The 27,324-nt window shown below is 44.3% G+C and overlaps 1 protein-coding gene across 11 annotated transcripts in view; it reads left to right on the top strand.

Moving 5' to 3' along the window:
• The window catches only part of HLCS (holocarboxylase synthetase), a 241,658-nt gene that overhangs the window by 49,156 nt on the left and 165,178 nt on the right, over positions 1 to 27,324 (top strand). For all 11 annotated transcript variants that reach the window (XM_024239463.3, XM_054542491.2, XM_024239465.3 and 8 more), the window contains 3 exons: positions 2,188 to 2,350; positions 3,790 to 4,733; positions 10,697 to 10,879. In XM_024239463.3, the coding sequence (XP_024095231.3) occupies positions 2,188 to 2,350; positions 3,790 to 4,733; positions 10,697 to 10,879 (1,290 nt within the window). The remainder of the gene's footprint in view (positions 1 to 2,187; positions 2,351 to 3,789; positions 4,734 to 10,696; positions 10,880 to 27,324) is intronic.

Here is a 27,324-nt window from a genome sequence, read left to right as displayed (position 1 = left end):
ACCCAGGCTGGAGTGCAATGGCATGATCTCGGCTCACTGCAATCTCCAATTCCTGGGTTTAAGCGATTCTCCTGCCTCTACCTCCTGAATAGCTGGGATTATAGGCACCCACCACAACGCCTGGATAATTTTTGTATTTTTAGTAGAGACGGGGTTTTACCATGTTGCCCAGGCTGGTCATGAACTCCTGAGCTCAGGTGATCCGCCCACCTCGGCCTCCCAAAATGCTGGGATTACAGGCATGAACCACTGTGCCTGGCCCAAACACTTCAAAAGTATCAGATCTCATGAGAACTCACTATCACGAGAACAGCATGGGGGAATCCGCCCCCAGGATCCTGTCACCTCCCACCAGGTCCCTCCCTTGACACATGGGGATTACAGTTCGAGTTGAGATTTGGGTGGGGACCCAGCCAAACCATATCTCTATATGTCTGTGCTTATGCCAGTTGGACGTTGACTTTTGAAACCCAAGTTGCTTGGATGAGCAAGGACCCTGGGGGCAGAAGTGGCGTGTCTTGCGGGAATATCCCTTTCCTCTGTAGGTTCAGGATTTATCCCACACTTGGCCTGGAAGTTCACTATTATCTAGTCAGTTCTTCCAGACTTTTAAGGTAATGCTTTATTCATTTATTTTATCCAGCATTTAAAAAATAGTTTTTAGGAGGAGTTAGTTCTAAAATCCTAGCCCACCAATATCTAAAATAGAATTCAAGCCAAGTGTGGTGGCCCAAGCCTGTTGTCCCAGCTACTCGGGAGGCTGAGGCAGGAGAAGTACTCAAGGCCAGGAGTTCAAGACCAGCCTGGGTGATAGAGCGAGTATTCATCTCAAAAAATAAATAAATACAAATAAATAAAAATGGAATAAAAAATTATTTATATATAATTATGAAATTCGGGGCAGTGTGTCCCTGAGAAGGTATCTTTAGGAAGTAGAGGAATCATTCATGGCATCTTAGAAAAAGACTGTGCTGCTCACTGCTGCTTTTAAAGCCACATTTGTGACAGCTAATAAAAGCAGCTGTCAGTAATTGAGTACTTTATTCTAGTCAATCTAAGCTTTCTACTGGGGGCATTACGTATACTCTTTGATCTCATGAACACAACCAACCTTTAAATTATATTTATTTATTTATTTTTTGAGACGGAGTCTTGCTCTGTCACCCAGGCTGGAGTGCAGTGGCGCGATCTCAGCTTACTGCAACCTCTGCCTCCTGGGTTCAAGCGATTCTCCTGCCTCAGCCCCCCGAGTAGCTGGGACTACAGGTGTGCGACACCACACCCGGCTAATTTTTGTATTTTTAGTAGAGTATTCTTGTTTTACAAATTAGGTTGCTGTGAGGGTCAGAAGCTTGCCCGAGGACAGACAGTGATGATTAGTTGCCTTTGACTCGGCCTCAGACCCCTGACTGCAGCGTCGGGCTCTTCACCTCATATGCTCTCTTCTCCATGGGAACCCTCAGAGAGAGTATGGGTGTCCCAGGCCCCAGTGTCACAGTCTTCCGTAGTAAGAACTGGAAGGCTAAGCGGGGTGTTTTGCCTGCTCTCTTTCTCTCTGTCCCCCTTGTGGTAGGAACGTGAACCTCCTTACAGGAAGGAACCGTCTGGAGAGTCTTTTTGTTCTCACAGTTCGAGTGCAGGAACCACAGGGGAAGCATGTTTTAAATCCTGATTCCTGGACTTCAATTCCAGAAAGTCCAGTGCACCAGATAGGGAGGGAGTCATGCTCGGGACTCTGAAGGTCTGGTGTGCTCCCTGGGAGGTCAGTTGCACTTGGTCTTGGACCACACTTTGAGAAAAGCGGGTCCACAGGTTACATTGAAAGTAATTGGGTATTGTGGACTTGTTCTCTCCTCTTCTCTGTTTTTAAAGGGCAGCATGATGTTTTTCCAGTGTCTGGGGAATGTCCCTTTATCCTTTAATTCCTTAAAAAGGTGGAGACTTCAGTTACTTTTAAATGAGAGAGTTATATTTAGTGTTTTGTAAGCACTGTTGTCAGGTAGAGATGAGAATGCTGAATTCAAAACAACTCTGATATTAGTAAAATGTAATATCCAGTAATTTGTTATTAATGACTGTAATTTAGAGGTAGGAGCCTCAAGGGAAAAATAAAGTATCTGGTTATTTTAGAGAAGAAAAATCTCAACCTGTCTTTTCTCACCTCCTCCCTCTCCTGCTTTTTCTCAGATTGTCAAGTGGTCAGACTGTTGTTTGCCATTAGCTTGCAGACCTGGGGATCCCTATCGGCTAATTGCTGAAGCAAGTGTGGACAACTTCAGCAAGCTGGGGGTGGCGTTCATGGAAGATAGACTCCACATGGATAATGGACTGGTACCCCAAAAGATTGTGTGTAAGTAACTTTAGAAAATGTTTTTATTGGCCAGGCATAGTGGCTCATGCCTGTAATCCCAGCACTTTGGAAGGCTGAGGCAGGAGGATCGCTTGGATCCCAGGAGTTCGAGACCAGCCTGAGCAGCATAGACCCCTGTCTCCAAAAAAACAAACAAACAAAAAAATTAGCTGGGTGTGGTGGTGCATGCCTGTGGTCCCGGCTACTTGGGAGGCTGAGATGGGAGGATCACTTGAGCTGGGAGGTTGAGGCTACAGTGAGCCATGATCACGCCACTGCATTCCCACGTGGGTGACAAAGTGAGACCCTGTTTTTATGATAGTGGGACACTATAAGTTATTAGCTTAAGGACCGTTGAGCACTCTTACTGGTATGACATAAGGGCTATGCTTAGTTGCAGTTTAATTCAGTCCACAGGTTTGATTTTACTGTAATAATATACAATTCATGCATGTGTCAAGATTTTTTTGGGGGGCTGCAGGGTACATTTTCGGTGCTTATTAAATTTCTTAAACAAGAATGTTTCATGACTGCATTGCTCATGAGGTGGTGTTCAAATTCGGAACCCATATAATATTTATTTCACATAGTTTAATACAGTATAACTAGTGTCTAGACTACAGTTCTGATTGAGTGGGAAGCATAGCTAGTGTTACTATGAAGTTCTAAATCAAACCGCTTTTTACTTAAAATATATGTATCACAATTTCTTGGGACAAATCATTTTTCAGGAAACACACAAACTGTTCTTCCTTAATTAGACTTAAAAGCAGGCTTTTTATGTCTATGAATGTCTTCTTTCATCTCATGGGCAAATAAATGTCCCTTATCAGCTTTGGAAGTTTATGTAAATCCCATAATATCCAGAACCACCTTGTACATGTCTCTAATACCATGTCCGACATGTAGCAAGTGCTCAATAAATGTTTTTGAATTAGTGATTGTCAACTTATGTTCCAGCCCTGAGACAAGATACTGGGAAGAGTCTTCTCCCATTGATCCTATGGCATGTCCTGAGAGTGACATTTTACTGGGACGTGCTGGGGTAGACTCTAGATATGTGTCCTTTTAATTGCTCAGTTTCATTATTGTAAAGGAGAATAGCACCCAAGAAATAGAATCTGTAAGTAAGGAGGCAAAGGCACCTCTCTGAATCTCACTTTCTTCACCATTCCGTAAGAGGGTCTTAGGTTCTCCGATAGGTATAAAAGATGTTGGACAAACTGCTGATTTCACTTGGGGTCTTCAGGTGGGAACAGTTAGTGTTTCCAAAGGATGCCCCCGGGTTGAGGGGGGTTGCAGGTGGGAGCCATGCCAGAGGCTGTCCTGGAATGTAAGTCCCAGAATGCAGAGAGGGTGATGAGATTCTTGAGATGAGCTATGTGTCACACAAGAAGTGTTGAATAATTTTCTGTCTCTCTCTCCTGTTTGTGCCTTAGCGGTGCACTTGCAGGACTCCACTCTGAAGGAAGTTAAGGATCAGGCCTCAAACAAGCAAGCCCAGATCCTAGAGCCGAAGCCTGAACTTTCTCTTGAGATTAAGCCTGAGCAGGACGGTATGGAGCATGTTGGCAGAGATGACCCAAAGGCTCTTGGTGAAGAACCCAAACAAAGGAGAGGCAGTGCCTCTGGGAGTGAGCCTGCTGGGGACAGTGACAGGGGAGGGGGCCCCGTTGAGCATTATCACCTCCATCTGTCTAGTTGCCACGAGTGTCTGGAACTTGAGAACAGCACCATTGAGTCAGTCAAGTTTGCATCTGCCGAGAACATTCCAGACCTTCCCTACGATTATAGCAGCAGTTTGGAGAGTGCTGCTGATGAGACCTCCCCCGAAAGAGAAGGGAGGAGAGTCAACCTCACGGGAAAGGCACCTAACATCCTCCTCTATGTGGGCTCCGACTCCCAGGAAGCCCTCGGCCGGTTCCACGAGGTCCGGTCCGTGCTGGCTGACTGTGTGGACATTGACAGTTACATTCTCTACCACCTGCTGGAGGACAGTGCTCTCAGAGACCCGTGGATGGAAAACTGTCTGCTGTTGGTCATTGCTACCAGGGAGTCCATTCCCGAAGACCTGTACCAGAAGTTCATGGCCTATCTTTCTCAGGGAGGGAAGGTGTTGGGCCTGTCTTCATTCTTCACCTTTGGTGGCTTTCAGGTGACAAGCAAGGGTGCACTGCAGAAGACAGTCCAGAACTTGGTTTTCTCCAAGGCTGACCAGAGCGAGGTGAAGCTCAGCGTCTTGAGCAGTGGCTGCAGGTACCAGGAAGGCCCTGTCCGGCTCAGCCCCGGCAGGCTCCAGGGCCACCTGGAGAATGAGGACAAGGACAGGATGATTGTGCATGTGCCTTTTGGAACTTGCGGGGGAGAAGCTGTTCTTTGCCAGGTACTCAGGGCAGCATGGATTTGGTAATCTTTGGGTATCTGTGGGTATCTTTGAGAGGGAATATGTCTTTTAAAGCTACACGCTTAAAAGTTTCAGGAGTTCGTGTGCTGCAGGCTGTTTTTGACTATTGGCTGAGAGCTTTTGCTGATAGTGAGCAGAAAGTTTAGTTTAGTACAGGGCTTTCTTGGATACCCTGATTAACCAAAAGACTTGTGAGGGAGGAACAAGGCAGCTGTCAGGGTTAAATGAGCTTGCTGGTTAACTGAGGCTTAGTCAGAAAATTCTCGTTTTGTTCTTTACTAGTAATGATCTTTCTCAAATACATCAGTCTGCTTTCTTGCCTTAGAGCACCCCTTGGTTAATATAATTGAGTCTTTATTTAAGGTAGGAAGTTGAAACCATCAGGGTAGTGATTCTAGATGTCAGTGACCGCTGCGATGAAATACTGCAGTTGATTGCCAAGGTAGTTGGTGTTAAAAACATCTTCAGGTTCCCAATTCCTTTCTTATGTTTTGTCACTCTTCAAAGTGCTGAAGAAAAACTTCAAATAAGAGAATATTGAAGCTACTTAGATTTGTGGCATACTAATACATAGGTAGGGGAAAAATGGAAAGAGGATGAAAGGAAAATGCTAGTTTCTTTTTCTTGCTTAGGAGATACTTTGGCTCATCTTCTTTTTCCTTTTAGCTTTTTGTTTGTTTAAGCAAATGGTAGCGGGTAAACTATTTCAGAATTCCTTATCATTGACTCCAAATCTTTTAATCCTTAGGGGAAAAGGTTTTCATTAGAGTTAGATGAACATTCCCTTGCCCTAAAGGATTTGATGCTCTAATGAGAAAACTATGCGGATGTAGATATTTTGTCCAGAAGAGTTCCCAAGATAAATGTAATCGATTTTGTTTTATTATACGGATCTTTTTATTGAGATAGAGAATTATTTCCTTTTTTGTTTTGTTTTCATTTTGTAATGCCTTGTCTTTTTCCAGTTCTCCTGGAAGCTAAGTCTCTTGAATTTTCTGGCCAAACATTTTTTTCCAGGGAGTATATATTTGTTTCTTTACTATTCTAAAGCCGACTCACTTGTTCTTAAGATAATACTCAAGCAGAGACGCTTAAAATTAAGGAATTTGGACATTAGGACAGATGAACACGTACAGCCCAAGCAGGTTTCCTGCAGTGCTGCAGAGCACATGAATTAGCTTTTGGAGGCGTAATAAATGTTCCTCTTATCTTTTTCTCTGCAAATATCGTAACTATAGTAACTGCATATTCTCAGAAAATCCACTTAAAAACCCGACTTCCTAGAGCCATATTTCAGTTTTGAAGAGTGAATTTTACCACCCCTGAGCACAGACTTGTACTAGAAAATTGATTTGGCACTGTTGTGATCCATTTCTCCGAGTTACATAGCAAATCTGCTTGCTGCACCATTTAAATTGACCCCATTACTATCATAAAATTTGATACTGCAGTGCATTGCCCTAGAAAAAAAGGCAATATGATGCAGCTTCACAAATCAGATTCAGAGGATTAGAATGTCATTTTTGATTTTAAATGACTTCCAGTCTTCTGTGTGACAGGGTCACTGTTTTCTCCACAGGCCTGTGTCTCTGTGATACCTTACTGAGATCAAAAAATAAATATTATCACAGGCTGGTTAGTTTCCTCTTTCCCTGTTCAATTTCATAGTCTTCACCTTTGTAATAAATCTAGTAATGATGTAACCCAATAAGAGGAGGTAAAGTATTTCAAGGGCAGAACACAGCTGCACCCTAGGCACTGGTGTCCCAGCCAAGTAAGCTGCAGATTTGATGCCTTTGCCATTCGTAATAATAAAGAAAGAGAGGAAATGTTTGTGTGCTCACTGTACTGATCAAGTTTGCAGGGAAAACTTAAGGCTGTTGATTAATGCTAACATTTGACTGTCAAATGGACCAGGACCAGGAGTTTGCTATGAAGTTGTCCACAGAAAATCTCTAAAATGGATTTTAAAAGATTTTGTTTTCTTTTAAAATCAGAGAATTCTTCATGGCGAGAATCAGAGAATTCTTCATGGCGAGGAACAGTCTTGTGCATTTTCGGCTGTGGAATAGCATCCCTGGTCTCTCCCCATTAGATGCCAGTATCACCCTCTCCACGCATTTGTGGCTGGAGACATTTTTTTAGTTCTGGTTTTCGGTCCAACTAAAAAGTCTTATTTTTACAAGAAGCCAAGTTACAGAAATAGACCTGTCATTATGGTAACAGGATTACACCCAGAGGATGAGATTCTAGTCCAGTACCTCTGTGGACGAGGAGTACAAATCTACCACCCACACTCTCTGGCATGCCATTTCTCCCTGCTAATTGGGAGCGTAGAACCAGAGGTGGCCTCTTTTCTTGTTTCCATTGTAGAAGCACCTACATCTTGAAACCCTAAGACAGTGAAGCCAAGCAGTTCTCGGGGTTTCAGTGGCCATCTTCCCCCTCATCTCCAGGAACTCCGCCCGCTTGTAGCGCCATCCTGTTTTCCATCCTGTCATCGTTCTCATGTGAAAATGAGTTCATACAATTCACTGTGTGTGCATCTTGGCTACTCTGTGTATTCACCCTGACCAGCGAGTCCACATGCATTCAGTCGAGCACCGCTCTCATCCCTTCAGCTCTGGTGGGAACAGAACTTGATTTATTTCATTTCTGCCACCTGTAAGGGTTAATCTCCGGGATAGCTGTGTGCTCAAGTGAATTAAATGGGTCTCGCCGCTGTGCTGTTTGTCTATACTGGCATGGCTTTGTCCACCGGAGAGGAGAGGTACACATTTAGGGTAGAAGTGCACTGAGTAGGATACAGATTTTTTTTTTTTTTTTTTGAGACGGAGTTTCATTCTTATTGCCCAGGATGGAGTGCAGTGGTACGATCTCGGCTCTCTGCAGCCTCTGCCTCCCGGGTTCAAGCGATTCTCCTGCCTCAGCCTACCGAGTAGCTGGGATTACAGGCATGCGCTACCAGGCCTGGCTAATTTTTTTTGTATTTTTAGTAGAGATGGGGTTTCACTATGTTGGTCAGGCTGGTTTTGAACTCCTGACCTCAGGTGAGGATACGGATTCTTTAGAGGGTTTTGCTTTTCTGCCTCTTCCCCTCTCCAGGGCTGTCTACAAACAGGCGCACCTGACCTGTTGTCCCCTGATTGGCATCCTCAGTCTTGGAGGAAGCAGCCAGCCTGCAGCCAATCAGCTGTGGTTTGGGGACCATGTTGGGCGGTGCCCTGCAGACCTTTTCTGATTGGCCTCAACCTTTATTTTTTTGAGCCGGAGTCTCACTCTGTCACCCAGGCTGGAGTGCACTGGCACAATCTCAGCTCACTGCAACCTCTGCCTCCCAGGTTCAAGGGATTCTTGTGCCTCAGCCTCTCAAGTAACTGGGATTACAGGTATGCACCACCATGCCTGGCTGATTTTTGTATTTTTAGTGGCAGTGGGGTTTCACCATGTTGTCCAGGCTGGTCTCAAATTCCTGGCCTCAAATGATCCTCCTGCCTCGGCCTGCCAAAGTGCTGGGATTACAGGCATGAGCCACCACACCCAGCCAAGCCTCAACTTTTAACATTTGGTTAGTATATATGGCTTGGTTAAGGTGGGAATTGAGAGATTTTAAGTTGCCTGAAAGCTGGCACTATGCTTTTTATTTTCATAATACTTCTATAATATCAGGCTAGAAGCTTTGCCTACGGTAGGCAAAGCTGAAACAAAATAAGGCAGATGAGCTCAGTTTGCTTTTCTGGGTACTCAGTGTTCTGGCAACCTCCAGGCTTCAATGCTCATTTAAAATCTGATCTCAGGGGAGCTAGAGGTTCCAGTAAGTTCCTTCATACCAAGACAAAGGCTGTTGATAGGTGGAGATATTTTAATTTTAACTAGACAACAAAGCCTGAAGTAACTAGGTGAAGTTCCAAATCTTAAAATTCAATCAGGGGAAGGAGGGTGGAAGCAAAGGCCTTTCTGGTGTCCAAGAAATCCTACTCCTTCCTCAGTAAGTCCTCACTTAAAGTTGTTGATAGGTTCTTGGAAACTGCACACTTAAGTGAAATGACATACAATGAAACCAATGTTACCATAGGCTAATTGATATAAACAAGAAGTCAGTTCCCATGGTGTATTTCTGGTCACAAAGACATCACCAGACTTCTAAATAAAGGCCAAAACACTGAAACACTGAAATAAATATGAATTATATGTATATTTAAGAAAGATTAATAAAAACATAAGATAATTATTTACCTAATTATTTCAGTTCAGCATGGTGGGTGGCCGCGTGGCTGGAGCTCATCCTGAAAGCTCAGGGTACTGGTGGGGGAGCCAGCCCTGGCCAGGATGCCCTCCCATCGCAGGGCACACTCACACCCGTACTCACACTTGCTCAGATCAGGACCATGTAGACGCATCGGTTCACCTAATGTGCACAGCTTGGGGATGTGGGAGGAAAACGGAGAAACAGAGAAAACCCGTGCAGACGTGGGGAGAGTGTGCGGACCCATAGACCGTGGACCCGGCTGGGAAGTGATTTCTTTTTCCCCTCATCAACATCATAACAAAATGACTTTGAGTGAAACAATATTATTCAAGGACCTGCTGTTTTGAATTCCTGCAAACTCTGTCTCTCTCTCTCTCTCTCTTTTTTTTTTAATGGTCGCACTCTGTTGCCCAGGCTGGAGTGCAGCGGCATGATCATGGCTCACTGCAGCCTCAACCTCCTGGGTTCAAGGGATCCTCCCAGCTCAGCCTCCCAAGTAGTTGGGACTACAGCTGCACCACCCACGCCTGGCTAATTTTTGTATTTTTTGTAGAGACAGGGTTTCACTATGTTGTCCAGGCTGGTCTGAAACTCCTAGGCTCAAGCAATCCTCCCATCTTGGCCTTCCAAAGTGTTGGGATTACAGATGTGAGTCACTATGCCCAGCCTCCTGCAAATGCTCTTAAAATGATGAATAAGGCTGCTCTCTTCCTAGGTATTGTTTTCCAGTTATGGCTAATAGGCAAAATGGAAGTTTCCAGCATGACCCATTTGCCTCCCTGAACTCACTAGCAATTAGGTTTTCAGCACAACTGTCTTTCTAGGTCTTTTTTTTTTTTTTTTGCGATGGAGTTTCACCCTTGTTGCCCAGGTTGGAGTGCAATGGCGCTATCTCAGCTCACCGCAACTTCTGCCTCCTGGATTCAAGCGATTCTCCTGCCTGAGCCTCCTGAGTAGCTGGGATTACAGGCTTGTGCAACCATGCCTGGCTAATTTTGTATTTTTAGTAGAGACGGGGTTTCTCCATGTTGGTCAGGCTGGTCTTGAACTCCCAGCCTCAGGTGATCTGCCCGCCTCGGCCTCCCAAAGTGCTGGGATTACATGCGTGAGCCACCGCGCCCAACCCTAGATATTTTGTTCCTATAACCAAGTTAAGTAACTTGTGGAAGGTCGTATGACTGATGAGTGTGGAATATCAGTACCTGGAGAGAGACAATGACTGTCCAGGGTCATTTCCACCATGGCCTCTCGCCTGACAACCACAATTTGAGTAGGCTCTTTGGAATTGTTTTCTTGTTGGCCATGACTTTCCAGATATTCAGCTTCAGAGTTTATATGCTATTGGTAATTAGAAAAATTCATGTTCAAGTTTTCTCTTGTGGGTTATACTGTGTCCCTTAATTTTCAGAGGAGAACAAAGCTATGAGCTATCTGGGTGTGATGTGCTCACTTGGAGAAGAAAACTGGTAAAGAAATTTTTTGGCCAGGTGTGGTGGCTCATACATGTAATCCCAGCACTTTGGGAGGCTGAGGTGGGAGGATTGTTTGAGCCCAGGAGTTGAAGACCAGCCTGGGCAACATAATGAGATCCTGTCTCTAAATTTAAAAAAAAAAAAGAAAAAGAAAAAAGAAACTGTTTTTCTTATTGCCTGTGAGTGCCCTCAGTTTACATAGTGCTATCTTTCCCCTTCAGGTGCACTTAGAACTACCTCCCAGCTCCAACATAGTGCAAACTGCAGAAGATTTTAACTTGCTCAAGTCAAGCGATTTTAGAAGATACGAAGTCCTTAGAGAGATTCTGACAACCCTTGGCCTCAGCTGTGACATGAAACAAGTTCCTGCCTTAACTCCTCTTTACTTGCTGTTAGCTGCGGAGGTGAGTTGTGGGCTCAGCTGGGCAGAGCTCGCTGCAACGTGGCCCTCTTCACAGTGGCGACCCATTGCCTTAATTGTTTTATTTTGGTTGGTTTTGATTTTTCATTTCTGTTTTGACTTTGGGTTTGGAAATCATCTTCAAGATGTGCAAATATTCATTTTGTTGGGGGAGGATTATATATAAGAGAGGGACAACTAGTAGAGTTTAGAAAGGTGTTAAGTCTGCAGGTGTGGCCCTTTCCACGTTAGGGGGAAGAGGGTCCCTGTGTCAAGAGTATATTCAGAAACTGTAATTTTATTCATTTGGGATTGAAAACATTTGTTTTGATTTGAGCCGCTTTCGGCGAATCTTTGGAACGATCACATTTGTGCTAATGTCTGCCATCTTGTGGCAACAGCGCTCTGGGTTTCACGTCTGTGAGTCATGTCTAACAGGAAAATGCCCACAGAGCTGGGAATGTGTTCGGGAATTCTCTTGGCTCGTGCCTGCACTTGCTGCCTGTGATTGATACCTGGTTTTGGGCAGGTCGCCAGATTCTCCAGGTGTATGTTCCTGCTAATCCCCCTGCTTGGCCATACTATCAGTTTCATAGTCATTGTGACAAATTATTTTGTCTATTTCTGTTGTCTTCTCTGAACAGACAAATTTGTGAGTTGAATGACATAACCATGTAGTTTCTGCAAACACCCAATAGTCTAGGTGACTTTAAACACTAAACTTACCTACTTTCTCTTGAAACGAACAAATTATACCTCTCATCCCAACATTTTTTAAAAAGGAGGCACTTTCTTTTGTGTTACACTATGTCCCTTAGTTTTTGGAGGAGAGCAGAGCTATGAGCTATCTAGGTGTGATGGGCTCACTTGGAGAAGACAGAAAATCTGAGAGCACTGCCAGTCCCCTAGACCTTCTCTGTCAGTCTTTTCCTGGGGATGGAGGGCTGGGGCTGGTTACCTTAGCGAGTGCCTGCTCTGAGGCTCCCTGCTGGGGAAGTCCGGGAGTGAGGTGGCCTGGCCTTGCCCTTGGCAGAGCTCCCTGCCCTTTCTCGGAGTTCTGATCATGCTGGTCTTCGGACTTGACCTCCGGACTCTTGGACAGTGCAGTGGATAGGAAGAGTGGCCCTGCCCCAGGTTATTCTCCTGTGAGTGGAAATTTGGAACTCTTGGCATTTCTGGTGTATTTAGGATGAGTATAACCTGAAATACCCATGTCAGGGCTTTGTATTATGTGTCTGCTTATATTCAAGCACACAACAGATGCTTCACATTTTTGTCCTTCCAGTTTTTTAAACAGCCTGGGGCAGTGGGAGGTGATACTTTTTCACCTGTTCATTGATCAATTGAGGGAGTGTTGATTTCCCCTTTCACAAACTTTGGGAATGAAATGCTTGAACATGATTAAAGCAAATATTTGCTCTGTATACACATATGTGGACACTCCCTACTAAATTACATAATAACTTTGGAAAATAATTATTTTCAGAAATGTTCACTTCCCATTGTGGGCCCTCCACTTGGCCTTGTTGATTTTCTTGGATATCTGTGCTGTGGACTACTTTCCTCTCAGCTGCTTATTTCTGACTGAATTCTGCTTTACTTTGGGAGCTCAAGGAATGGAATGAGTACGTGTATGTTGTACATATCCTCATTTCTTAATGTTTATTTTTAGTTTTTGAGGCAGGGTCTTGCTCTGTTGCCCAGGCTGGAGTGTAGTGGTACAATCATGACTCACTGCAGCCTCCACTTCCCAAGCTCAAGCGATCCTCCCACCTCAGCCCCCCGAGTAGCTGGGACTACAGGTGTGCATCACCATGCCTGGCTAATTTTTAATACTTTTTGTAGAGACAGGGTTTCACCATGTTGCCCAGGCTGGTCTTGAACTCCTGAGTTCAAGCAATCTGCCTGCCTTAGCTTTCCAAAATGTTGGGATTACAGGCATGGCACGCCCGGCCTCTTAATGTTTATTAACTCTGCTTAGGTGTCCTTGAATCTGCTGTAGAAGGAAATGGCAGAAGTCAAGGTTTTATATGATGTTTTCTTGGAATACAAGTTCTCTAAAGGATTATAGTGCAAATGAATTTGAAGGTGGATATGCACTGCCTGAGATGGTCTTTCCGGAGGCAGCTGAATTCCTCCTGCATCTAGTCACTGTGCTATGGGTCAGTATTTATAGATCTGGACCACAGAGACTGGGAATGGAATTGGGTTTGTACCTTGTATTTGGTTTTCTTTCCGGCATCCCTACTTAACAGATCTCAGTCATCCTCACGGAATTAAGTTCCATGGAGAGGATCTTGGCACCCAGTCATCTGCTAAATCCTGCCAGTCCGTTCCGCTCATCACCTGCCTTAGGGATTGGATGCCTGGGCTGGCTTTCTGCTTCCTGTGCCCTGCAAGATACTCTGTTGCTGGAAATCAAAGATCTCTCACCACAGGGTGTCGCTGCTGAGCTAGGCTGCCTCGCATACAGGACTGTAGAACTATAAAGTTGTTCTTCAGAGATTTAATTTTTTTCTGTCTATATCAGTTTCACATAGTATAATTTTATAGTTTTCCATTATATTGGTGGCACTTTCTTTTGGGTCTGCAGAAATTATTTCAGTGTCCCAGTTAATAATATTCATCTTTCATTCAACGTTTACTGTGTCCTAGGTACTATTATAGTATGGGACATGAAAGAACAAAATAAATACGCTAGTTATCTAAATAGTTTTACTGCGTACCAGCTGTGTTTACACAGTTTGGTGCCTTGACACTTGCTCTTTATGACGAATAGCGCAGAAGATTTATGTGCTTCTCCATTACTGTGATATAACTGGAAAGAATAGCACCAAGACCCAAAGAGAAAAAACACTCGCCTCAACGACGGTCAGCCCTTGGCATTTGTGAAGGATGTGCTCTGAGACCTTCATCGATACCCAAACACCATGGTAGCATGTGATTCCCACTATAAAACCCAGTCATGTGTGACTCCATCAGCATCACCGTGCACAACACCAAGAGGAAGCAGGGCTTGGCTGAGGTGCAGGCTGTGGGCGGCTGAGCTGGGCTTCCTCCAGCCAAGGCTTTCACGTTTAATTGAACCTCCCAGGAGCAGGATTGAAATTTGGGTCTCAGCAAAATGACAAAAGTTAAACCATAAAACAAACACACAAACACACATTTACCACACACCTATCTCCATAGAAAGAAGACTGGGCCAGGTGCAGTGGCTCACGCCTATAATCCCAATGCCTTGGGAGGCTGAGGCAGGTGGATCGCTCAAGCCCAGGAGTTTGAGACCAGCCTGGGCAACCTGGCAGAATTTCGTATTCTTTACAAAAGATACAAAAATTAGCCAGGCATGGTGGTGCATACCTGTAGTCCCAGCTACTCAGGAGGCTGAGGCAGGAGGATTGCCTGAGCCAGGGATGTTGAGGCTGTAGTGAGCTATGATGCACCACTGCACTCCAGCTCGGGCAACAGAGTGAGACCCTGTCTCAAAAAAAAAAAAAAAGAAACAAGACTGCAAGACTGGAAGGAAATCTGGTATGTATAGGACTTATTTCTGGTGGAGTGCTTAAGGGTGATTTTAATAATCTTTTAAAACTTTCTCTGTATTTTCCAAATTTTCTATAATGATTATATGTATAATAAGCCAAATTAGTTATTTGTTGTTAGTTATTTTATAATGAGCCAAATTGGTTATTTGTTATGAGTTATTTTATAATGAGCCTAATTAGTTATTAAAAACTACAAATGACTGCGTGTCATTGGACTTTGAAGGCATCTCACACATGGTCATATTTGAATGTTAAAAGGCAGGGAATCTCATAGGTGTTGATACTTTGGTTAATAATAATATTTGACATATTATTTAGAAAGGGTTCGCTTTGATAGTAAAACACGTGACTCTTGTTCATGGCCTGTGGCAGCTGTGACTCCCAGGGTTAACTGTGAGCTCTGAGTTGATGTGTGGGGGCCTCCAAGCTGAAGCTGTCCTTTTGCTTCTGTGGGTGGAAGGTACCCTGGGGTGCCCTACCCCTGCTTGGATGTTCCAGTTTCTTGGCAGAGCCCTTTGAACTGTTTTCCAAGACCATATATATGGGGACCTCTCCATGGCTTCCTCTCTGCAGATGTTGGTGGGTGAGAGACTGATACACCATGTGGCTCACTGTGGGGTGTCCTGGGTGAGATCAGCTGGTAGCCACCACATCTTCCCGCCACCAGTGGGTGACAGGCAGTTAGCAGCAATACATCTTTACTGTGCTGGGACATGAATGTTTTTGAGAGACACTGATTTTATAGAAGAAACACAATCCTTTCCCTTACAGAATGCCAGAAGAAACATAATTCTTTTATATTTTATAGAAACATTTTAATAGATTTTATTTTCTATCAAATCTGATGTTCTAGAGAAAACATAATTCTTTCCTAGTTGAGAAGCTAGCTGCCTTGTTTCTGTTTCTCTGGATTCCATTTTCCTTTTTATCTCTGCCAGAGCAGTGGCAGAAAGAAAGAGCACAGGCTGCCACGCTCTGCAGGGTCTCACTGGAAGGGGCAGCTGGTGGGTTAGGACCGGCTGGGACCTGAACCTGTGTGTGGGGCAGAGCCAGCCCCCCACCCTCCACCCCCGCAGAGTTACCTGCCAGCGGATCCCTTTTGATCCCCCCAGTGAGGCCAGAGGAAGCAGAAGAGGGTGGGATGTGCCACCCCCAGGAAAGTTGGCACCTTTACCTTGGGGAACTGGATGTGCTGCCCCCAGGAAGGTCAGCACCTTTACCTTGGGGAACTAGAGAGCTTGTGCATTGCTCCCGTAGCCTGGGACATCCGCTTAGGATCTGGGGAGCACGAGATTTTTTCCAAAATGAAAAAGCTTGGGAACCTTGTGGGTGTTCATCGTGGCCAACGGTGGCTAACAGTGTGTAGGTGACCTGAGAAATAGAAGCCGGCTGGACTCTTAGCAGGGGTCCTGTGTCCAGTTGGGATCAAGATGTAGCTGTCACAAGAAGTGACAACTGAGTTTGTTACTGAAATATTCGGGCAGAATCACCATGAGGTGTGTTTGTGTGATTTTGGTAGTGGGGAGTTGTGGAATGGATAATACGTACTTAAAAACAAAAACTAGTTATGACATTTCATTTTGATTTAACCCCGAATTTTTACTGTGAAACTTTTTCCCCCATAAAAAGCAGGTTTTGTTGGTAAGGATAGTTTAGATACTTGTAAACATATCAAAAAACGGGTACAGGCCCTTCTACTCCGGGAAGTCCTTTATGTTACATTTTTTTTTTATTGTATATATTTAAGGTATGCAGCATGATGATTTGATGTACATGAACATACTGAGATGGAGCTGCTTTTCAGACTTTGGTAGCTTTATGAAGAAACTTAGACTCAGTCATACATACCACACAGTTGTTCCTCCTTCTCTAACTGGCCCCTTCATGTAGCAAACATCTGTGTGCCTACTAAGTACAAGCCCTTGCTACACAAGTTTCTGGAAAACGAGGGATAATTCCTCATCTTTGTGGCATGCATTCTAGTTAACCAAGCTTTTCTTACCTGTATCGCCATCTCATTTGGGTCTCACAGTGACCCTGATAAGTAGGGCAGGGCAGGGAAGGAGTCCTTGCCCCCGGGAGAGGAAGCTGGTGTACAGGACAGTGAAGAGGCTTATGTATTTTTCGTTTCTGTCGGTTTTTTTTTTTTGAGATGGAGTCTTGCTCTTGTCGCCTAGGCTGGAGTGCAATGGTGCGATCTCTGCTCACTGCAGCCTGTGCCTCCTAGGTTCAAGCGATTCTCCTGCCTTAGCCTACCAAGTAGCTGGGGTTACAGGTGCCCGTCACGATGCCCGGCTAATTTTTGTATTTTTAGTAGAGACAGGGTTTCACCATGTTAGTCAGGCTGGTCTCAAACTCCTGACGTCAGGTGATCCGCCCGCCTCAGCCCCCCAAAGTGCTGGGATTACAGGCATGAGCCACCGCACCTGGCTTCATGTATTTTTCTAATGAGTTAATTAGAATTCTCCACTTAAAAAAAATCTTTGCCTGCCGTTTTTTAGCATAGTTCTTGATGTGGAGTCCTCCCCTTCTCCTATTTTTAATCCTAGTTCTGAGTCTCGAATGTATAGATAGGGCAAAGCTTTGGGCATAACTTTAAAATACAGCTTAAAAATAATTTTTCGAGATCCAAATTAGAGAGGAAGTCAGAATTCCAGGTGCACCTTGAATAGCTTTTGACATGTGGCTGCTGTGGTCTTGTGCGGCTGTTTTACAATACGGCACCGGCTAAAGGCAGCTGGCAGATTAAAGCAAACATTTAAAAGCTTTTATAGCTATGAATGTTTTTAAGGGTCTTTCATATACCTCTTTCTCTCCTTTCTTTCTTCCTTCGCCCTTCACCTACGCTGGAAATGTTTTGTTCATTTTGACTGACTTCCTGTTATCAAACATAATACCCGTGGCAAAAGGTGACATGATGGGTTTTGACGTTGAATTGCAAAAGAAATCATTCTTGGGGGGTTTTCCTGTGCTCCCTTTAGAATGTTTTATTTTTGTGGGAAGAAGGCTTTTCAGCTACTGTGTGTCCTGTCTTTTTACTTGAATCTTGTTTCCACAAGTGTGCCTCAAAGTAGCGCCTGCAGAGTAAATACCCGGGGCAGAGATGTGTGCTTGTGGGAAATCTGCACAAACGCTTTTGTTGTTTTCCACGTTTAATTAGTTTTGTGATGATTCTGGCTTCTGTGCGTTGCGGTCTTTGCTGTCTGGCCTGGGGAAGGGGTGATAAGGTCTCCGAGGCCGAGGGAACATTACCGCTCAGCACTTTCCTTCTTGGGATAGCATCCCGTCTAAGAAGCGTGGTTTTCTTTCCTCCGTCTATTTATATCCACTGTTTATGCAGTCACAAACTTGTGGATGGGAAACGGCCTCTTTTGGAATAAAAAAATCCTCCAAGACCACATGCTTTTTGTCTCCTACCCAGGCTTCCTAATAGCTGCCATGTGTGAGCGGGTACGGATTCTGGCCTCACCTCCCGGGGAAGTCAGTGGAGGCTGTCTCCAGAAGGGCTTAGAACATTCTCACGCGTGGATTTTTGTCTCCCAAGTTCAAAAAACACATCCTAGGAATAAGCCCATACTGGTGCCGGGTTAGAGAGCATGATCAAAGGGCTCCTGTGATCAGGTGCAGGGCCAAGGACCAGAGCTGGAGGTGGGTGCGGCCGTGGGGCGCCCGGCGATGATGGAACCGTTGAGTCTGGCGCTCCCGGGCTGCAGAGCTGGTGGTGTCAGCTCAGGAATGTCGGGGTCTGAGACCCGAATCCCATTTGATAAATGTTCTCCTTCAGTTCTTGGGATGTGAATTATAGCTGGGGAGCACATTTTGTTTCCATGCATGCTAATGATTTGAGAATGCCACCCGGAGATTTGCAATGACTGTCTTGGAAAAATGTTTATAGTGTTTCGGGGGTTTCAAAACTGACAGGCAGTTTGTGGACCTGAGTGGTGTTTAATCCCCCATTTCCCCCGCCTGAGTGGTAAGGGGAGAAACAACTTGGGGTGCAAGGAGAGCGCTCCTGTGCTGGAGCTCGGCCGATGCTGGGCAGCACCAGGAGGATTTTGCGGGCTTCCTCGTGAAAGCAGGAAAACTCAGCCAAGGTTAGTCTGTCTGTCTGTCCCTCAGGCACTTTCTCCTGGAGATAAGAAGGGAAGACTCCTTTGTTCTGAGAGATCTTCCCAATTTCTTCGTTTTGTTGTAGCTGCCTGTGTGTGGCTGCGTCTTCCCAGGTACTGTGTGCTGAGTGGCCGCACAGCTATCCAGGTACTACATGTTTCCAGTACAATTCTACATTATCCCTCTGCTGGTGTCGTGGGTATTTTCTTTCTTAAAATGTTTTTAGGCTTTGGTTTAATAATAGAATCAGTGGAAGGAATATTGGAGTTTCTGTTCCGCAACATACACATATATCAAAGCATCATGTGGTATACCAGAAATGTACATATTTTTTACTTGTCAATTAAAATAAATATTTTTTTCTAAAAAAGAAATATTGGAGTTAAAGACTATAATTTCAGTTCTTGTTGATCATTGGAGCTACTGTCCCTTACAAAAAAATTCTGTAACTCAAATTTTGTTTCGTGAATCGACGAACATGGCTTTAATTTAAAAAAACAGAGTCTGTTTTAATCGATACTTTTAAGGGTATTTGAGTTTTTAAAATTTCAACCGTATGAATACATATAGTTATTATGATAATATCTATGCATATACATTTATATATTTATTTATTTAAGTGCATATGTCTGTTTTAACCAGAACTACAAAAAAACTTAAGATTGCTGAGATAGAACGTGCCTTTATGGAGTGGTCATTTCTCCCAGAGAGTGAGAGAAGACTTAGAGTAGCGGGTCTGGAGATTTCTGGTAAAAGGGAAATGTACTTTCCCTTGACGCAACGAGGTTCACAGCACAATTTTGTTGTGTAGGTGTTTGTGTCTCTGGTGGGTCTCTGGCATGTGTGTCTGAGTGCGGGGGACAGGGGCTGTGGGTGAAGAGGAGGGCTGCTTTGGCACTGTGCTGCTGCGCCTCCGAGGCTGAGATTCAGATTCTAGGTGTGAGCGAAAGGAGAACAGCGTTGCCCGTCAGCAGTCAGCTAGATCGCTGGGTCCTGAACATGTGTATCATAGGACCCTTGTCAGTTTCACCCACCATGAGGCTTTCCTGAGCCACTGGTCTATAAAAACTTTTAGTTTAAATCAACCTGCCTCCTATATGCATTAAGGAAAAGTTTAAAAAATTAAAGTTGAAAGTGAATATTCTTTTTTTTTTTTCTTTTTCTTTGAGACGAAGTCTCGCTGTGTCACCCGGGCTGGAGTGCAGTGGCACGATCTCGGCTCACTGCAACCTCCACCTCCCGAGTTCAAGCGATTCTCCTGCCTCAGCCTCCTGAGTGCTGGAATTACAGGCACACACCACCACGCCCAGCTAGTTTTTGTATTTTTAGTAGAGATGGGGTTTCACCATGTTGGTCAGGCTGGTCTTGGACTCCTGACCTTGTGATCCGCCTGCCTCAGCTCCCCAGAGTGCTGGGATTACAGGCGTGAGCCACTGTGCCTGGCCGAAAGTGAATATTCTTCTCAGAAAACTTACTGAGTTTGCTTTTGTATGCCGTAGGTAAACATTTGGTAAGTTGCTCTCTTCTCTGAACAAAAATGAATCCTACGTAGAGCAGTTCATTGAAGACTGATTGAATGATGGCACCACTGATCCCTCTTCCTGTTTTTAATTTCCATAAATAAGAAAATACACCTTTTAAAAGAAACAGCAAACAGTAGTTTCATAAATTAAAAAATGATGGTTAATATGGGGGTGGGGGGATAGCCAGACTCTGCCTAGGATTGTCGAGATTACTTTTCATAGGCAACCTTGATACATTTCAGGATTTAAGTTTTTCTGTAGCTTTTTAGTTCATAAAATGCATTAAAGGTCAAAGGTCTATAATTTTGAAGGTTTTGCTCTGTGTATTTTTTCCTTCTGTGATGTTGGGGTTAGGTGTAGTGTCTCAGGTTGGCCAAATGAGTTTGTCTGGGTAGATAGCTTTTAAAAAAATTTTTAATTTTAATTTAATAGGTACATAGTAGGTGTATACATTTATGGGATGCATGAGATGCTTTGATACAGGCATGCTGTGCATAATAATCACATCATATAAAATGGGGTACCTGTCTCCTCAAGCATTTATCCTTTATGTTACAAACAAATTATATTCTTTTAGTTATTTGAACATGTGCAATTAAATTATTATTGACTGTAGTCACTCTGTTGTGCTATCAAATACTAGGTCTTATTCATTCTTTTTATTTATTTTAATTTTTTGCATCCATTAACTACCCCATCTCTGCCCCACCTTCCCACTAGGGTGGGTGTCTTTTTTTTTTTTTTTTTTTTCTTGAGACAGGGTCTTGTTCTGTCACTCAGGTTGGAGTGCAGTGGCACGATCATGGCTCACTGCAGCCTTGAACTCCTGAGCTCAGGTAATCTCCCACCTCAGCCTCCCAAGTAGCGGGGACTACAGGCAGGTATCGCCATACCCGGCTAATTTACTTTTTTGTTTTGTAGAGATGGAGTCTTACTTTTTGCCCAAACTGGTCTCAAATTTCTGGGCTCAGACAATTCTTCCGCCTCAGCTTCCCAAAGTACTTGGCCTTACAGGTATGAGCTACCGTGCCTGGTGGGTCACCAAATTCTTATGACCAGACCCTTCTGTGTTCTGTTGGGAGGGAGGGTAGACGAGATGACCTTTCTCATCCTTTCCAGGACTCTCTGCGGTATTTATGCTGGTCTTGGCAAAGCAAGTAGACTAAAAAAAAAATTTTTTAACTTTTTAAGCAGTTCCCTTGAATGCATTCTTTTCTAAGAATTTGTGATTATTACCATTTTCATCTTTATATTGGAACAAGTTAAAACCATAGATACATCTTCACAATTTCAGCACAATGAAAGAATGTTTTGCTATCTGCTTTATTTTTATTATTTCAGGCTAATTCTCTAATTTTACTGTTAATTTAAGAATTATCAATACACTGTATAGCAGCCTCAAATTTACAAAGAAATTGTATTTTCAAAATGTGTGTGCTAACTTGTCTTTTAACAACTTGGTCCCCATTATTTATGACAGTTGGGTTTTTCTAGCAGCTCACGTATGTCCTCATGCCCCATACTGCAATTAAACCATAGGAAACCGTCTTATCTGTTTCTGTGTCACATTCTGGCTTGCTGGAGCACGTATGCAGTGGGAACACTTTGAGCATCTCTTTCTACTTCTCCATCGTTCAACTCAGGACATAACAACCATATCTCGGACATTGCTCAAAAACGTTAAATTGGATACCTAGCAATACCATGGCATATGACTTAATTAATTTGCCTCGGTAGGTTAATACTTTTCTTATATTTAAGGAAACTTTTTTCTTTCAAAGTAACTGTTGAACTTTACACACAAGTAAAAGCAAACATTTCATAGAAAATTTCAAATATACAAAAGTAAATATAAATAATGAATGAATTCTTCTGTACTCATCACTCTCCTTCACAGTTATCCATTTATGGCCAATCTTATTTCACTTCTTTCTACCCACTTCTCTGCCAGTATTATCTGGAAGGAATTCCCAGATACTGTTTCAGTTTTCTCATCTGCAAATATTTTAGTATGTGTCTCTGAAAGATACGAGCTCTGTTTAAAAACATAATCACAATTCCACTGTCATACCTAAAATGAAACAATCTCTTCGTATAATCTCATGTTCAGTCAGCCTTCCAGTTTCCAATTAGACATATTTAAAGATGGACTGTAGTATCTGTGCATTGTGTATAATAAGCACATGTGTATAATGAGCACGTTGGTCCTGTTGCAAAACAAATGTAAGAGAGAAACAACTGATGTTAACCCCTGTAACATTTTGGGCAAAGTTGATTTCTATGTCCCTGTTGAATGCCACATTTTAGCCCCCATTACAAGGCCATTCTGCAAATAGCAGCAAGTCGCCAGTTGGAATAATATGCAGAAGAACCCTGAATGTTGAAATATGGGGGTTTTGTTCCAACTTTTACTCTTTCAGAACTAAGCATGAGTTCCTCACCCTCTCTTTTCTGCATGCTAAGTCCTGGGTCTCTTTAGCAGGGACGGTATTGATTTTTGCTCTGTATGCTTTCAGCTCGGGTTGATGTTTAGCCTTTGACCCAGCCACTTTCTTACAATAAACAGTTTGTTGATGAGAGCAGCTGCTCAGCAGATTGTTTCCAGATTGTTCTCTGACGGCTGAGGACAGACTGCACCTTACGAAGAAGTTGGCTTGAAGCTGATGGCGTCTCCTTCTTACCCTCTCTGCCTTTGAAGCCAACCGTCAGCCTCTGATCATTCCTCTATTTATATCCAGTGAAATGGTGTGAATCTGTGGCACTAGAAATCAGGCCTCACCTACAATCCTGAATATTTAATTTTGTTCTCTGAATGAATGGTTGCAGCATTTTCTAGAAGTTTCTGCCATATGGAGCAATTCCTTACTTCGCAGGAAGAATTTCCGGCACTCAGTACATAGGAGTTAGTGTACCATGGGGTGCTATGTAAGAAAGCAGACAGGCTGGGCTTTATTTTGTTCAGGAATCTGTGCTCCTTGAATATTTAAAGGCTTTCTATGCAAGTAAGGAATGAGATTACTTTCAAACTGAGTATGTATTATCTGCCTTGTGACTCGAGCCCTTTTAAAACAGTTCTCTTTATTTTTCTACTTTTGAAAGAGAGTACTTCATTTTTTTTTTTTTTTTAATGCAAGAGACAGATCATCCAATGACTTGGTGATTTACGTGGTACAAAGTCACACCTTCGTTTGGATTTCTGCAGCTTCCCCAGTCACCTCCAGCTGTTACCTGGAATGGCCTGTCTGCTTGCAGCGACCTTCATTAAGAAGGGAAGGTCCGAGCTTTCAGCATCAGAGCCAACACTTTTTACTAAACTGGCCACCAGAGGCTGCTGTCAGAATGGTGAGGCTGAGCTCACCTCCCCGGAGGCAAGTTTACTTTTTCTACAACCAGTAAATTTTGTTAAGCTACCAATTCTGGTTTCAAAACTCAGGTCTCACTACACAGCCTCCAGTCACCAAGCATGCTTACGGCTGTAGCCCTTCCAGCCAGGTATGACGTAGGACCTGGACAAAATTCAAGACCTAAGATTAAGACTTGTGTGTTTTTCATTCGGTGCCAATAAGCTGTTATTAATGCACTGATTCTGCATATACTGAACAGCTTCATGAAACGCACTGGGGTTTGTACTTGGGGAAAGTGCGCCCTGCATTTGGGCCGTACAAGATCTGGGTCTCCGGAGGGACGGCTCCATGAGGATGGAAATCTGTGGTTTTTCAGGGAGGTGTTCTTGCCTGAGAATGGTTCAGCAACCCTTCCCCGGCACAGGCAGCATGATGGCTTGTTCAGATCAAAAAGCTAAAAGGTGTTCTTCATTGCTGTTTTGCTTTTTGATTCTTTATGAAGGCTGTTTCTTTGATGATTCCAGAATTAACAGCAGAACAAAAATCTACAGCTCATGTAGGAGCTGGCAGGGCCTTTCAAGCTTCTGGGGAAAATCCTTTATTTCTCCCCCAATTTTTTGTTAAAAAAATTGGAACTGAAGAAAAGGTAAAAGAGTCGTACACCAACCCTATAAGCCCCATGGAGCCTTCACCCGGATTTACCACTGGTGAACCTTTTGCCACATTTTCCTGATAAAGAGGGCCTTTTGTTTTTGTTTTGAAGATGCAAGTGTTACTGCCTTTAAGTAAACCACAAAGCCCAGACCCTATTGTGGGTTGTTTCTAAGAGTGGGAGGCTTTGACGTCTTTGCTTCCAGGAGTTGTCAAGAGAACGGCTCTAGTTTCTACTTGGCCCTGGGAGTATTTGTTTTATTTGAAGTAAAAGCAGTAGCCTACTAGTTTGTGATGGTTCCGTATGGCCGTGTATCACCCTACAGGGTTGAGGGGGGGATATTCCATCTTCATATGAACCAGCATTTATAAAGCACATGTGTATAAAGTTCTTAGAGTAGTAAGATTTTAAGTTTTAAATTGGCCGGGTGCAGCGGCTCATGCCTGTAATCTCAGCACTTTGGGAGGCTGAGGTGGGAGGATCGCTTGAGTCCAGGTGTTGAAGACTAGCTTGGGCAACATAGCGAGACTCCACCTCTACAAAAGATTTAAAAAAAAAAAAAAATTAGCTAGGCATGATGGTGTGCACCTATAATCCCAGCTACTTGGGAGGTTGAGATGAGAGGTTCTCTTGAGCCCGGGAGTTGAGTTTGTGATCGCGCCACTGCACTCCAGCCTGAGGAACATGTTGAGCAAGCAAGACCCTATCTCTTAAAAGAAAAGTCTTAAATTACAGAACATAAAAAAATCTTACAGCTGGATGCTATGAGGACAAAAGTTGATCTTTTATACTCAACAAAGGGATTCTGCCCCTCTGATCTAGGAAAATTCCACTGATGATCGCGTCACGGGTATAGGATTTGAATTTTTTCTTGCCATTTCCTAACCCAAGTATTGTGACTTGGAACCTTAGATCTAGTCACTTCCATAAGAATTTTTTTAGGTGGTTTGTATAAGTGCTGTTGTTGAATTATTTGTATAAATATCTGTTTTCCCCATTAAACTGTCATGCAAACTGATTTGAAAGCAAGGACCATATGTTGTTAATCTTTGTATCCCTTTCCCAGTATTTTGCTTATAGTAGACATTTAGTAAGCGCATTTTATTTGGACACTTGCAAAGTGTTTTGGCTTTTCCCGCTAATGGATTGGGAGCTGCTTCCTTGGCTCCTGTGCACCGAGAGCCCCCAGAGACCCCAGGGACAGGCCGGCAGTGCACAGCCCTCTCTGCCCGAGGGGCTGCCTGCACAGTCCAGCTCTGTATTCTGGGAAAGCAGGATAAATAACCTAACAGGTTGTTAGGTTATTCTTAACAATCATGTTAAACAGTTTCTAGGAGAATCAGCTGTGGGCATGCTGGAGGAAACTGGCCAGATGGAGTTTCAGGGAAAAGTTAGAATTGTTTTGTGTGTTATTAAAAACACTTTTCAGTTTAGAAACTCTGCTGTGTACAAACTGGGCAGTCAGCCTCTTTCTCCTATGAACGAATGCACCTTCTGAGCCGGAGCTTCTTAGACCGTGGCCTTGAGTGTGTGGGCTTAGACCCGCCCTCTCCTTGCACACGTAGGGCAGTGTTGGACGCCGCTCCCCTCTCTCCTGCCAGGCCTGGCCAGGTGTTGTTCCCTGGGATTCTCTGGATTTTCCCAAGGGTCATGGTGACAGCCGATTGGATCAGTGAACCTTTGCTAAGATAAGGCCCTGGAGCAGAAAGCTCTTGGCCTCTTGATATGGGGCCGCTTCTCTCTTTTCAGGTAACATATATTTTAACCCTGGCATCCTAACATGATGTTAAGATTTCAACTGAGAATTAAACGGTGGAGGCTAAACATTGAATCTTGAAGCTCTGTTTTGCCAGAGAGAGATGTTCTCGTTTTCTCGTTAGAAAAATGAAGAAGCTGCGGTCAGCCCAGGGAGTGCCTCTCGCGGCCTCACAGCTGGTGGTGGCAGAGCTGAGGGCAGGATCCCGTGCCAGAGTCCCCTGCCCCGACAAGAGGCCCAGGTGGGGCTGGCAGGTAACAGGCAAATAGCTGAGGATGGTGGGGCGGGGGGACATGTCAGCATCAGAAGGAAGGGAATGTGTGAACGGTCACGTTGGTGTGCATGTCGGCTAGGATGGGCCACCTCTGGGTGCACCAGGCAGGACTGCCTGTGGGCCCCCAGGGCTCAGCCCCAGCGTTTTCCATGCCCTCCACCCCCACGCTGCCTGCTTTGTCAGAAGCCTGTTTGTGTTGGGCTGAGACAAATGGCGGGCGTTTTTCTTGGGCAGGCTTAATGAAGGCCCAGAGACTCCTGTGGGTGTCGGTCCCACACCCACGAGCCCAGTGAGTGGAAGTTCGCATCTCTTATTGTGGAGGCAGTGGCTGAGCTGCCCCGTAGAGCTGCCCTCGCCGTTAGAGCCGACCCTGGCTTTCTCTTTGGTCTCTGCACTTGCAGAATAGATTCCGCCTCTACAATGAGCCTATTTGGCTTGGTGGAGGTGTGATGCCTATAAAACCAGCTTTGTTAGAAATGACTTACTCACTCCCCGCTTTTACTGTTCTACTCAAGCCTTTTGTGGTCTTCGCTAGTTGGCAGGTAACAAAAAAATGCAGTAAATCCTGGGCCTTTCAGCGTCTGAGCCTGAGCTATCACTTTACATTATAAAAGGAAGACCGCTTAACAGACATTTATTGAGTGCCTACTGTGTCCCAGGCATTGGGGATCTAGAAAGCCCTGTGGCAAGTTCAGCCCTGGAGGAACTCATATTCCTAGGAGTTAGATAGCCAATGACGTCGATCCTAAGTCCTTTGGAGTTGCAGAATCGGTTTGGGCTCGTCGCTAGATCAGGCTGTGTAGAAATTCATGTTGTTGCTGGGACTAAGTCAGAGTTGTGCAGGGCTGGATGTGACAGGGGCCACATAACCAGCGAGCCCACCCAGCCAGATGTGCTGGCCCCTGGACCGTTCACCTGTCGGCCCATCACTGGGCTCCCGTGCTCCTAACTCTGGATGTTTCTCATCACTGGCTGCACTGGCAGGAGATTGATGGGCAAGAGTTGAGAGAGGTCAAGGTATTAATATTATTTCCCGTTAGCAGCTCCCCCTCTTGCTCCTTCAGTCCCTTGCTGGTTCCAAGTGCTTTGCCACCCCTTCCTTGCTCTTGGGTTTTCTTACCTATGCCCACAGTCCTTCCATTACGGAACCCTTGTGAATATGGCACCTCTTTCCTGCAGAAACCAGTTAGGGGTGAGGTCAGCAGTAGCTCACTTACATGATAAAACCTTTGTTTCTTTGTGAAA

Source organism: Pongo abelii, chromosome 22, assembly GCF_028885655.2.
Source record: "Pongo abelii isolate AG06213 chromosome 22, NHGRI_mPonAbe1-v2.0_pri, whole genome shotgun sequence".
Classification (NCBI taxonomy): domain Eukaryota; kingdom Metazoa; phylum Chordata; class Mammalia; order Primates; family Hominidae; genus Pongo; species Pongo abelii.
The sequence above is the reverse complement of the archived record's forward strand: the minus strand, read 5'-3'. Positions and strand labels throughout refer to the sequence as shown.